A 14034-nucleotide genomic window follows, 5' to 3' on the forward strand; every position below is an offset into this window, starting at 1 on the left:
ATTCGAAGTGCCTTGTAGAATGTAGTAAGAAATGACCTCCATTTTTCCTTATGTAATGGAAACTTGGGACAGTTCTCTCCAAAGAGGCACTCTTGGTGCTGAATCCATGACGGAGTATCCCATCACCTGGGAAACACACAATTGAACAGATAAACTTCTCTAACATTGAACACAGACTTTCCGCAAGAAATAGCTGCTAAAGAACAACTTTTTAAGATAAACTAAACTTCTATGTGTAAAACCCAGGGTAGATTTTAAACTGTAGTTCATGTTAACCCTGGGGGATTATAGTATAGCCAGGGTTCTTCCTAGGACTTAGTTTGTGTATGTATCCTTCCTTGACCTATGGGAAAAATGGGAGTGAATAAAGATATAGTTCAGACACCTGAACTTGGACACTATTGTCTGTATTTACCTAGGAGGTTCCTGAATGCTAGTGACCAGTTTTTCACTGCACTAGATTTTCAAAGGCTTGTGAAAACCTCACCCTCAGCCATGGGTGTTACTAAAACCAGGTCCTCAGTCACACCATCGTAAACAAGAACTCAGTGGGTAAAGAAGAGTGGGCCATTGTAAGGTATCACCCAGATTTGGGTCTCTAGCACAGTTCTGGGAGCTCTGTGTAAGTTCTTTAAAATACCTATGTTCTAGTAAAAGAAATTTCTTAAATAATATAAAATCAAAGCTGATACTTAAGGGCAGTTCTAAAACATGCCGCTAACATGCCCTATAGGTATTAATGGTAACTACACTGATGAACTTTGAAGAGATGACAGGAAATAGTCTATGGAAGCTATCCTACAAGTATAAGTACCCCAAGCAACTGGTTTCATGTAGAGACTCGGGGGACTTTCAAATGGTCAGATCATTGTAGTGGTTACCAGAAAGGACTTTGGACCCAAAAAAGCTTTGCTGCCTGGAAGACTGTGCCCTGCCTTATTTAACTTAATGCTTCTTATAGGAAGTCACTATGATTGCTCTTCCTGTCATGGGTGCATGGAAGGGGAAGGTTGGGGATTATCCCATAAGGGAGAGAACACACAATTCCCCAGGATAACCCAGGCAAAGGGCAGGGGCAAGCTTGCTTCAGGAATACCAACCCCTAGAATCTCTACTGCAGAAAATGGCACCAGGCTCTCTGATTCCAAATGAAAAGAAGGTGAATGAGGAAGAGTGAGGTTGAACACACGGAGAAAAGATGAGTAGATGGATCACCAGAAATGGACAGTCAGATTCCCGGACTTCTGGAATTGCAGGGAACTTGTGCACATTCCAGGCATGGTTGTGCACCAAGCCAAGTTCTGTGTCATACGGTGGGGGTCTAATGATTGGGATCTGCCTAGAAAGCATTGGTTCCAGTGTTTACCCCCCGACCCCCTCCTCCGATGGAAATGTGTGTAAGAAGAGTTAACAGATAGATTCTCAGTGGCCTAAAGTTTAATTGCATTTTTATCTTAAAATATTCCACTTTAATTTCAAAGACATTTTGTTTTCCACCTGTCTCCTATCAGGCACCTCCGTTTGTGAACTAAATTAAAAAATAATTAATGGATCCAGCTAAAGGAAAAGAGGGGACTATTATGAGAAGTCCAGATAAAATCTGAAACTTCTAAATTGGTGGTCTGATTCTCTCTTTTGAAACCTTCATTCTGGTGTTTCAAACAGGAACAGTGTCTGCTTTTGAAAAGTAAGCAGGTAAAATACTGCTGTGCTCTGGGTTTGTAATTCTGGAAAGCAAGAGAGGGGATGCACCTTTCATATCCCACTGCAGAACTAAGGTGTTTCTCCCCCTATGGTCTTCCCAGATGCTAGAACCATGTAGGGGAGAAGTGATGGGAGGGGACACAGGGACAGAGGGAGCAGCTAAGGATCAACAGGAAATTTCACTTCAAAGTCTTAAGCTCCATCTCGAGACCCACACATTCAACTTCTGCAAAAATGACTTTTATCATCTAGAGAACTGGGAATCCAATTTCATCAGCTCAACTGTAAACTCTGGTTGCAGGCACTATACCTTCGGTATATTGACTGTACTAAATGTGCTTGGATCTGAAGAGGATGATTACATATAAATGAGAGCTTGTCAATGGGATGTTCCATAGGGAGACATTACTATCCCCATCCAAAACAAACCCCCCTCCCCTAATTTTCAGCAGTGTGAATGCCTTGCTCTGACAGATTTATTAGCATTTTGAAATAGAAGTTGGTTTCTTCCACACATAACAATCTCTTAGGATCCACCTTTGCATCTTCCTTGCTATCCCCTCAGATTAAACCTTCCCTTTGGGGCACCTCTGATCTTGTGCAGTCATGGATGCCTCCTGCTGGGCCCTGGTTCTGATGCTGTTTGGTTTACAGGACTCCTTGGTTCCTGACTAACTCTATAATTCCAATTTGGCTCCAAAGGCTCTCAATTCATGAGCCTGTTCCTGAAATTACATCTACCATTCTTTCCAGATGGACCTTATAGCTTCGGCCAACACCATGAACAGTTTCTGTCCCAAGATGAGCCTGGCTCCTGGTGGGCAGTGTTGGTGAACACACCTTGAATTCATAGGATTCTTCAATGATCACTTCCAACTTGGTGTGCTCTCCCAGGATGGGGCGTCCCATTTCTGCAATGCGTCTCTCCTCTTCCTCTTTGCTGGTCAGTGGCTGCTTGTCATCATATTCATCTGTGAAACGGGAGTATCAGAGAGTAAGCACTGTGTTCTATTTCATTTGAAAATCCCTGGATCCTGCCATAGGAAAGCCAAGGGGGAAGGAAGCCCTAATGACCTATTAAAGCGCCCTGGGTGAGGTCATGATGCTGGAGGGAAGAGCCGGACAGACACTTGGCATGTAAGGCAGCATATCACTGTGACAGCAAGTGATTATAATAATGTCTCACAATCTAAGCTCATGCAAAAGTGCAATTGAGGAAAAGTAATGTATGGGGTATGTCACTGAGAAAAGACTCTGCCTGTATGTTGTCTATGTTAAGGGAGTCACCCAGCTGTTCCCTGTGACGCTGGCTCAGTTGGCTGTTTGTACACATTCTTTCAGGACGTGACCACAAGGAAACACAATTGAAAGTGCTAGAGTGACCCTGAGAGATGGTGGAGTCTGGCCTCTTCCTCTCTACTTTCTAGGGACAATGGAAAATGCCTGAGGTCCAAAGAGATGGGGAATAGGAAATTCTGACTTTAGCCTCCCTCTTGCCAAGAGACCCTGTTGCAAGTTAAACAGCAAAACATCCATTCCATGTTTCTGTGGGATGCTTGGGCTCCAGTGCTGCTTCTATCTGGTGCAAAGCCAAAATTTGTTAGGAAAACCTTGTCCATGTTAATCTTAAAATAAACAGGGAGGGTGAGGGTGAGGCCTTTTGGGAGTTAAAATACTCACTGACCATGTGAGCATAATTATTTCCAGAACCACCATGTAGCTTACAGTCCAGGAGAAGATAGTGGGTGCTGAGAAAATGTTAATGGTTCCAGGAGCCCATTAATGAGGGGAAGCTCACAGTTGGCTCTCTCTGTGTGAAGGTCATTAGGATAAATCCCAGACTGAAAAGGCCATGCACATAAGAAGGACAAACACTGGTCCTATAATTACCCTTATCCTTTAGGCCTAGAATGCTGAAACTAGACAAGCTACTACTTCTTAGATTTAAGTGGAAGGAACATTGTCTCCAATGAAACAGTGTCAGTGATATGGAAAGACCTCAGCCCTGATGGCCTCATTTCTAGGACCTCTGACAAAGTGTCTCCAACAGGGGGCTGTTGACTGAAGAGACATCCAATAAAAGGGATGTTTGGTCCTGGCTTCCTGCCTGGTGCACTCAAACATTAGCTTCTGTAGAAGTCCATACCTCCCATTACCTCCAAAGACCCATGGCCTCGGACCGTGCTATGGTGGCTCCATTATTGCTTTAGCAACTGGTGCAGGGAATGGTTCCTCCTAGGCTAGCTGCTCACTGAGGGCAGGGAGCGAATGGGCTAGAGGCACTGCCAGCATTTACTATTTCAAAGGTCAAAACCAAAAGGCAAAAGCGGAATGTAGCATATTGATTAATTCTTTAGTATATATTTTATAGTGTCTTCCTAAAAGCCCATTTTAAAATCTGCTTTCCTAGCCTCAGCGATTACAGGACACCAAAGAAATTAGACAAAGACTAAAAATAAATGATTTTGGATGGCCAGAAGCTGCTGAATGTTAGCAGAGGCAAAGGAGAGGGACAAGGATAAAAGTGGTAATATTTTTTTATAGTAGGATTGGGAAGTTACGACCCAAGGGAGGGCAAAGGGTTCTGGTTCTCCAAGATTTGTCCTTGCAAAATTATGTGTGTCCAGTCAAGAGAGTTGACTGAGATACATGAAGTGCAATTTACCCAGCACTGAAATTAATAATTTTGATTACCACTGCTTTCTGATCCTTGAACCCAGGATAATGTTATTGGTAGTTTTCGTAGCAGTAGTTTATGCTAGCATCTTTGTTCGAACCTTTGACTGAACATGGATGAGTTGAAGACTTACACAGAACAAGAATGGTTTTCTCAGAAGGAATATTACAACTTGGACATCTATTTAAACTGAAGCTATTGGGGGAGAATATTTATTACAGCCTTCTTTTTGTAGTTTACTTATAAATGACAAGTTGCTTTTAATGGGACTCAAGGCAATCTGCATAGAAAAAAATAGAGAAATTACAAAACAAAGGTGATATGGTAGCATTGTTAAGTGTGGCATTTCTCAAAACTGAATTGGTTTTGATCGTGGTATTAAATAACTGGACGTGGATTAAGTAAATGAAGTCAAATCATACAGTGAGTGAAAAGGTTCTTTCTTTTCCAAAAATCCTTCAGTCCTTCTGATCAGGAAGAAATGCTTAATTTGGTGCTCTTATGTCTGTAACTAGTTTCTAATATCTGGACTTGTACCTTTTAAGATAGATAGTCACAATAGTTCTCAGGTATAGAGCATTTGCCATTATCTAGCTACAAGTTAATAACTTTTGTTCCATTGTAAATTTTTTTTTAAATTTTACTTTCTATTTGTGGCAAATGATACTAGTTTTCCTGTGTCAGCGAATTAAAGTTTTCTTTTAAAAACAAACTTAGTGGCCAGGCACGGTGGCTTACGCCTGTAATCTCAGCACTTTGGGAGGCCGAGGTGGGCGGATCATGAGGTCAGCAGATCGAGACCATCCCATCCTGGCTCACACAGTGAAACCCCGTCTCTACTAAAAATACAAAACAAAACAAAACAAAACAAAACAAAAAACTAGCCGGGCGTGATGGCGGGCACCTGTAGTCCCAGCTACTCTGAAGGCTGAGGCAGGAGAATGGCGTGAACCAGGGAGGTGGAGCTTGCAGTGAGCCGAGATCCCACCACTGCACTCCAGCCTGGGCGACAGAGCGAGACTCAGTCAAAAAAAACCAAAAAAACCCAAAAACAACAACAAACTTAGTAAAGTATAAACATGAGGCAATTTTAAAAATTACATTAAGTAAATAGCATAGTTAGTATGCAACCAAAGTGGTATGGGAATGACAAAAATTAAGGATATATGATGTTAACTTATTTCATATTAACCTAAAAAACAGGAAGGCACACTGTTTCTATCATTTGCTACACTCTTGCTTCAAAGGGACTTGGATTTCTTAATTCCACACTTTTATCCCTTTGTGTATTCACCTGGAAAAACTTCACAATTTTCATTTGGTTAAATCTTACTTATCTTTCAAAACCCCACCACTTCTGGTATGAAATAACTCCCTATTGATGAGTGAGGAGATTTAAGAACTACCACTCTAACCTTATATTAATTCCTTAATATTCGTTGCATGTATAAAGCATGGACATTTTCATATACTGTTTTTTAAATTTTTAATTATCTTTACATATAAATATCCAGCACATAAACTCACTGAGATAGAACAGTAAGTTTCGTTTTGCTTTGAACCGTCCTTGCATCCTCTGGCACCTGTTACACTATATGGAATATAGTAGGTGCTCAGTAAGTATTTGCTGTGTGACTCTCCACCTCACTGTTAATAAAGCCTCTTAGTTGCTCGACCTATAAAAAAAGGATCCTTTTTTCATTGAGCACATGTCATTGTACTCCATACCTTGTCAGCAGTTCCCCCTCTACTTTCCAGGAACTTATGATGTAATAGGGACAGGAATATACGATGGACAACTTCTAGGCATGATAAGGACTAGGGGACCAGGGTTGGGGAACAACTCAGTTGGCCTAAAGAGAGTCAGGGAAGGAAGCCTTCCTTCCCTTAAGGAAGCTTCAGGAAAGAGGAGTTATTTGAAGTTGACCTTGAAGCACATATAGAAGATTGCCTGGTGAAGGTGATGGTAAGGATGGCTAGGAGGTGGTGGAATGAGGAGGTTCATTTCAGGCAGAGAGAAATCAAAGTACAATGGTATAGGGTCATGGAAGGGTCAGGGCCATTTTGACTTAAGTATTATAAACTTTTATTTATATGTAACTGAGAAATGGCAGCTGTATAGATTATATTATTGCTCTACAGTTATACTGATAAATTCAAATTTATGGTCTCGATTTTTGACTGGTAAAAATGAGAGCTAAGTCTAGTTTTTAACAGAACTGTTTTCTGTCTTTAGATACTTTCTGTTGAATAGGGAAATGGTTCAACAGCATTTGTAAAATTTTAATCATCTATTTTGTTTCCTTTTCTCTTTGAGCATTAGATCAAAAGCGGATCATTTTACTATGGTTGAGGTCAGTTTCATTTCTTTACTTCTGCAGAGTGACATAACATGCTATGGTTTCAGTTTTGTTTCTCAGATGGAAAATATACTCTTTCTCCTCCTGAGTGTACAGGCACACTTTTAAAATCCGCCATATTTTATTGAGAAGTTGGGAATAGATTACATAACATCATAGTCTTAACCAATCCAAACAACTTTTGATCAAATGCATAATTAACAGCAACTGTTAAAATCAATACTGACAGGACATAAAACAATCCTAGAGTAGAATCACCAGTGGGGGGATCTCCCTTCTCTTGAGTAATTGATTTCGCAAACAATAGCAAATAATGAAAGCTCATAGGTACCTGGCATCTGGGAAAACCAGCATTTTGAGAAAGCTGTTTCTAATGCTCTCTGGTTCAAGCTGCATTTTGAAGCAGTGTCAGTGTAAGAGATGAAGTGCTGGGAGTGTGAAAACAAAACAACCCGTAAGGTCCATCTCATTATCAAGATCTTTACCTCAGGGGACACTGCTGAGAGTCTTTAACGGAGTCACATTTTAAAACTGTACAAACAATGTAGAATTTAGAGAAGCGTACAAGGCCAGTGGTGGGACAATTTGCTCCAGATCATTTTGATCCTCCACTCAGAACTAGCCTGACAAGTCAGAAAGCAGAGGTCTCTCTAGACAATTTTTAGCACGTGGCTGGCCTCTTTGATTGGAGGCTAAAGTGACTGATGATACTGATCATTAGAGATTATATTTGGGCTCTAAACCTATAATAGATCTGGGACAGCTGTGTAATCCTCTAGTCACCCTGTCAATGTCATTTATTTCCCCTGTGGAGAAACCCCACAGATGTACTATCATCTGTGCATATCTGGCTAACACCATGTTGCCTGGGGGCAGCAAGGGCAGCTCTGGGAAGAAATGCAGCTCAGCTTTAAAAGAAACTTCATGGTTGGGCACTGTGACTCATTCCTGTAATCCTAACACTTTGTGAGGCAGAGGCGGGTGGATTGCTTGAGTCCAGGAGTTCCAGACCAGCCTGGGCCACATGGTGAGACCCCATCTCTACAAAAAGTACAAAAAGTAGCTGGGCATGGTGGTGCACACCTATAGTCCTAGCTACTCAGGAGGCTGAGGTGCAAGCATCCCTTGGGCCCAGGAGGTTGAAGCTGCAGTGGGCTGTGACTGATTCCACCATTGCACTCCAGCTTGAGTGACAGAGAGAATCCCCATCTCTGATAAAATAAAGAAACTTCATTATACTTGGGATACAAACTGATGTGTGAGATGAAATATTTGCAAGAAATCTGGAATATATTGAAACTCGGGAGAGAGAGGCCATGGGATCAGTCTTCTCTGCAGGCCGATGCTGGCCCCTCCTCAGTGCTCCTTTTCTGCCCTCACATGGTTGTGTTTTGTTGTGATCCACCGTACCACTGGCTGCCAGAGAAGCTGCAGCAATATTTAGCAATGTTTTAGAGAGGAGAGGGGCTAAAATGCATGACTCTAATGTCTTTAAGATTAAAAAGAACTCTTGGAGGCTTTGGTTTTCAAGATCATGATGAAATGAGTACCTGTAATGGTGATTACAGTAGAGAGAATCGGATGTTCTCTAGCATGAACCTTCCTGAAGACAGGTTGGCCTAGCAAAAGGACAGGCAGAAAAATCAGCAGAATGGATTGCATTGATTTGCTATCAGAGCTCTGTGGAATTAGTAAGCTAAACATTAAAACCAGATGCACACATCACAAGCAATGTTAGTTTGGGGATTAAATGGTCATAGGTCACCCCTAGGTAGGTCACAGAAGGGAGTTCTGGTGGAGGTTACTGATGGAGATCATTGCTCAGAGATGAGCGAGTATTTCATGAGCCAAACCAAACTATGTTAACAAACCACAAGCCCCATGATAGTGAGTACAGCCAGATTCCTACAGGTATCTTAAATGTTATACCAAGGTCCTTCAAGGTACCGCTTCCGAAAGCATCATGGAACATCAGAAGGTATAGTGGCAGGTGTCTTGGTTGTGAAGCCAATTACTGCCAACAATATAGCCTTGAGTAGGCCATTTTTCCAGTTTCTCCCCATGTAAAATGGTGGTAATAGTACCTGCTCTATGTTACAGGTTTGTTTGAGGGTCAAGTAATACAACACCTGGGGATATGCTTACTACATTTATTTCCTGAGCAGTCTGAAGGGGAGAATGTTATGTACACCTTCAGATTTTGCAAAGGTAGGCCATCATCACAGCAACTGTTTGGATAACCTAGGGTTAACCTAGGCCTACGGGGTTCTCATTGAACTCCTGGTTCAGCTGGTTTCCAGATTCACTTGCTATTTGCCTCTACCAAGAGCTACCCATAACTGACCTGGGAATCATGAGATTCGGGATTCAGTGCCACCCCTGCCATATGCTTGTCATCTAAACTTGGGCAAGGCCTTTCTCCTCTCTCTCAGGCTTCTCAATTATAAAGTGAAGCTGAATTTGAAGGGGCTTTGTTCCTCCAGCCTACATACTGAAGTGATGAAAACATTTTCAACTGTCAGAATTTTCATAGTTTGGCTTCCTTAAAAAGGCTTGTGTCTTATTAAGTCTATTATGTGCTGAGCATAATATGATTAGAGGAGTAATATTAAATAGGTATACCAACTGATACATAATTTTAATTAGAGAACTCTATAGTTGTATATCTTAGAAGTTTTGGGGGATCAAACATACATTCTTCTCTCCATATTGAGCCAGAATACTTAATTTATTTAACTATTCATGTTTATATCGTCCAGTTTCCCCCTTCTGGGGTACTTCTCATTTTTCATTCAACTGGAATACATAATGATGGAATTTATTAGATATATGTGGGTTTTGAGTAGAAAAGGGGTTCAATGTATAATTTCAAGATGCAAGTAGAAATAAGCTAGAGGGGAAGAAACAGGACAGTGCTAATATTTAGAGTGTTATCTTGTCATATGACTGGAAGACCAAGGGGGAATGAGATCATAGGCCCAAACAAGGGCCTTTCAATGAGGCAAGGTCTGGAAACAATAGGTAAAGATCTGCAGATTCTAAAAGCACCTCCAACACTTAATGTCCACCACTAATGAGATCTCTGAAATATTGGTATTAGGTTGTAGATCAGATGACTTTTTCAATTTCCATATATCCTGCTTCAAATTTAGATTTTCACACTCAGCTGCACAAGCCCATGGAAAAGCTGCAGGCAAACTCCCAGGGCTAGATTAATTCTTCTTACTGCCCCTGAAGTCAAAGCCTTGACTTCAAAGCCTCCAACTGACTTCAAAGAAAAGTTCTTTAGGGCTTAAAGCTGCTTTTCGCTGTAGACCTAAGTTTTAGAACTGTCCTCAGGGGCATCAGTAGAGAGTGGATTCTAAGCATTCTGGTTTGATTTAGGAAAATAAGGGTCATGTAAAGTGAGATAGTTTCTTAGAAAGTAGGAATGGACAGGCCAGTGTAGAAATTCCCAGAGTTTTTGAACATTCTCTTGTTCTAACTGCATTAATTTCAAGTCTTGGGAAGAGGTGATGGCAATAGGAAACTGCCATTTCAGATTAAAGTTTCAGCCATAGGAAGAACTTAATGAACTACATGAAATGATAAGAAACTTCTGGAGGGGGTGACTCTGTCATCTTGCATGCCAGATGTGGCCAAGTCAGGAAAAGTTGGACATTACCAGAGATATTACAGAATTTGATGCAAAGAAGTTCTGAGAAACGAAAACTAGGATCCCATTACCTGAGATCCTAGAAGAGAGGATGGTTCAAATGACATAGAACGAAGGCCCTTAAAACAAAATTTGGACCAGACGCAGTGGCTCAAGCCTGTAATCCCAGCACTTTGGGAGGCTGAGGCAGGCGGATCACAAGGTCAGGAGATTGAGACTATCCTGGCCAACATGGTGAAACCCGTCTCTAGTAAAAACACAAAAATTAGGTAGGTGTGGTGGCATGCACATGTAGTCCCAGACACTTGGGAGGCTGAGGTAGGAGAATCGCTTGAACCCTGGAGGTAGAGGTTGCAGTGAGCCAAGATCACGCCACTGTACTCCAGCCTGGTGACAGAGCGAGACTCCATCTCTCTCTCAAAAAAAAAAAAAAAAAAAAAAAAAAAATCCTGACATATTCAATAGTAAAGAAAACAGAAACATATTCAAACACGTCAATATGTTTTAACAGAGCATCTTAGTAGCCACAGGTTTTTAGTTAAGGTCTCTTTATCAGATTTCACAGGATGGAAGGTGCTGTTGGATGGTATACTATTTCTAAAATGGTAGACTTAAAAACATTATTACTTCAATTCAGTCATGAAAACTGGCTTGCCAAATTTCTACCTTCTTCAGATCTCCCAAGGCATAACTAATTTATCCTTGGGTGACAGAATTAGAGTATTTACAAGGGGACCTCAAGCAGTTAAAATGAAGGAATGAGAAAAAGGAGATAAAAGTTTTTTAAAAAATGGAGTATAAATTCCTGTACTTGATTTAAAAAAAAACTTTTAGTAGTGCAGATTTGGGGAGATCTGACCCAAAAGAGCTTCAAATGAATCAGATTTAAGAAATCCAACACAAAGACTTGTCCTGTTTAACATTTTTATCCCTTTCAACTTCTGTCTCTCTTAGAGTCTATGAATCATTTTGTCATTAAATGCCACGTCTGGAGAGAAGCAGTGGAGAGCAACAGCCCATGTGAAACTGCCCACATTTAGAAAATTCTACTTTGGACAGAATCAGATTGGAACTGCTTGTTCATGAGTTTACACTAACAGTGGATTAAGTTCATCCCAATTCCCGACGTAGTATTTTCATGATCAGAAATTTGAAGTATGTTTCCTTCTAAATATTTTTGTTCAGATCTCTGATTTCAAAATTTTGATATCTGCACAATATATTGGAAAAATTTGATATTGGCACAGTACATTGGAATATGTCACATACTGATACAGAACGTAGGCCATTAAACACATCTTCAGCCTACAGCTTCAGACAAATCAGACCTACTGTTTAAATATTTCTCTCTCTCTCTCTAAATGTGCACAGATGACTAAAAGGGTGAGAAGATATTTAGAGACAACAGAGGGTGCTATAAGGAAATATCTTTGTTTTGTACACAAGAACATAGTTTTGGAGTTGTACTAAATAATGCAATCAACACAGGCTGAGTACCATTCTAAATTTAAGTGTTTGAAACTTTTTTTCATTTCTGATTTTGAGTTTTTATAGACATTTTGAGTTTTTATAGAATACTTTGTAATATACTTCAAGTGGCAGAAATATTACTCGTTACCGTGTTATTAATACTAAAACCTAAGTCCCCAGAGGGACCCTCAGATTGGTGTGGTGGGATGAGGGGAATGCTCTGCTCAACATATTATATGATGTATTATAAATTATGCATTTACATACATAATTTATGAATGAAAATTTATGTGTTAAAATGATGTATTTTTACGTATTTCCTCAGCATGAATTTTTATGTATTTCCTCAACATGGCATTTATGTGTTATTAGCATCCTGAGCTTGGACCCTGGATCTATCTTGGATGTCAGCTCCTATGTTTCTCTGAGGCTAGCAATTGTGCCATCTTTATTCTGGTGCTCTTAGGAGCCTCTATCAGGGAACCGTAGCTTATCAGCACTATGTGAACATGTGTAAATTGATCAGTGTCAAAATATGAACAATTACAGTTTCTCCATATGAAATGCTTATAAACACAACACACACACGTTATTAATTTGTAAAATGTTAAATGTGTAAAACCAGCAAGAGCACACCATGTGCCACAGTTAAATATTAATGCAAGTTACGTAAGGTGTGGGTTTGGATTGATGGTTTAAGGGTATTTGGGGAAAAATAAGGAACATTAGAAAAATAGTCTTACCATACAGGTATTTTCCTTCATTAAAAGCAAATAAAAATGAGAAATTTTTTAAAATGTAATAACATCTGGTGAGAACAGACAGTAAAAGTTAGATAGCATTAGACTTGAAAAATTCATACCTGTTATTGTGAAGCCACCTAAAAAGGAAAAAAAAACAACAACAAATGTTATAATTTAACTTACATTCTGCAAAACAAATACCAGTGACATCAGACTGCCTGACAACCCACCCAAGGTACTTGCCAAATTATATTTACAATTAAGAAGACTAGGAAAACATTCATGACTGAATCACTAATCATTCTTTTAAGATTATGAGATTTAATGCACAAATTTAATTCTTGTGCATACCTAAGAAATCACTGATTTTTTAAAAGGTTGTACTAAATTAAAAATGCAATACAAACTATTTGACCTTGACAAAGTGAGGTCAATGGCCCTAAACAACAATCTTGTTAGCAAGTCAAGAGAAGTAAAAGTCACAGAGCTACTATATCACCTGGCGGAAATGGAAAATAATCTAGAAAAATGGAAAGGAAATGCAAGAAATGAAATGCTTACCAAGCTCATTCAATAACAGGGCTGTGAAGGAAATAGACAAAGACAAACACAGAATAAGAGACCAGATGAATAATGAAAGTAAGAGGAATATCAGCAGAAAGAAATCCAGGCAGATCTGATTACAGTGGTAGGGAGCCACTGCTAAAAATGGGTATACCCCAAAGAAATATAGTGTTGGGAATATTTCTGAATAAACAATCCCAACTGAAATTTCTGAAAATGTGTGTGATTGAATACACATGTATATATGTGTGTGTGTGTATGTGTGTATATATATATTTCACTTTATAATTTCTTTACATTTCATAAGACATTTCTAGTATATATGTTTATACCTAGAATATAAATCTAGTTTACCAAATACAGTAGAAACATTGTATGAAATTCATTCTTAACTTGATATGAGTGAGGCTTCCTCATTAAATATTGCCTGGGATTTGGTGAATCCAACGTATGGAAGCCTTAAATCATCCAGGATCTCGGGTATCACAATTTTTATTCAGTAAGTATAGGTGGAACATCCTGGGAAATTCCATTTTAGGTTCCCTGCCTGGAACGGTAGTTTAGCCCAAGGTAAAGCACTATCTTGGGATGCTCTATTTGGATGATACTTTGTCCACCAAGAATTGCTTATGTATTAAAATCCTTAAAGCTTAATGGTCCCAGGAATTAACACCTATGTGTGTCCTTATCTGTGACTTCTGTAAATTATTAGATAACCAGAATCCTTCTAGTGGACATATAATCCCAGGAAACTGACAAGGCATTGGTTGGGGGCGGGGGGAGGGGGATATATAATTTGTCTTTCAGGTTACGTGCTTTAAACCCAGAATGTACTGTAGCACTTTATTTTAGTAAAAGCAA

The 14034-nt window shown here is 39.8% G+C and overlaps 1 protein-coding gene across 24 annotated transcripts in view; it reads right to left on the bottom strand.

Annotated features, from left to right (window-relative positions):
* LOC105464900 (solute carrier family 8 member A1) overlaps positions 1–14034 on the bottom strand; it is a 391740-nt gene that overhangs the window by 49354 nt on the left and 328352 nt on the right. For 14 of the 24 annotated variants that reach the window (XM_011713024.3, XM_024787724.2, XM_071076612.1 and 11 more), the window contains 5 exons: positions 13171–13191; positions 12729–12746; positions 12610–12624; positions 8292–8360; positions 2545–2675 (listed from right to left, as the gene is read on the bottom strand). In XM_011713024.3, coding sequence (XP_011711326.1) covers positions 2545–2675; positions 8292–8360; positions 12610–12624; positions 12729–12746; positions 13171–13191 — 254 coding nt within the window. The remainder of the gene's footprint in view (positions 1–2544; positions 2676–8291; positions 8361–12609; positions 12625–12728; positions 12747–13170; positions 13192–14034) is intronic. The other 10 variants (XM_071076603.1, XM_071076602.1, XM_071076601.1 and 7 more) reach the window with 5 other exon arrangements.

The sequence above is a fragment of the Macaca nemestrina genome, chromosome 13 (genome assembly GCF_043159975.1).
Source record: "Macaca nemestrina isolate mMacNem1 chromosome 13, mMacNem.hap1, whole genome shotgun sequence".
Lineage (NCBI taxonomy): Eukaryota > Metazoa > Chordata > Mammalia > Primates > Cercopithecidae > Macaca > Macaca nemestrina.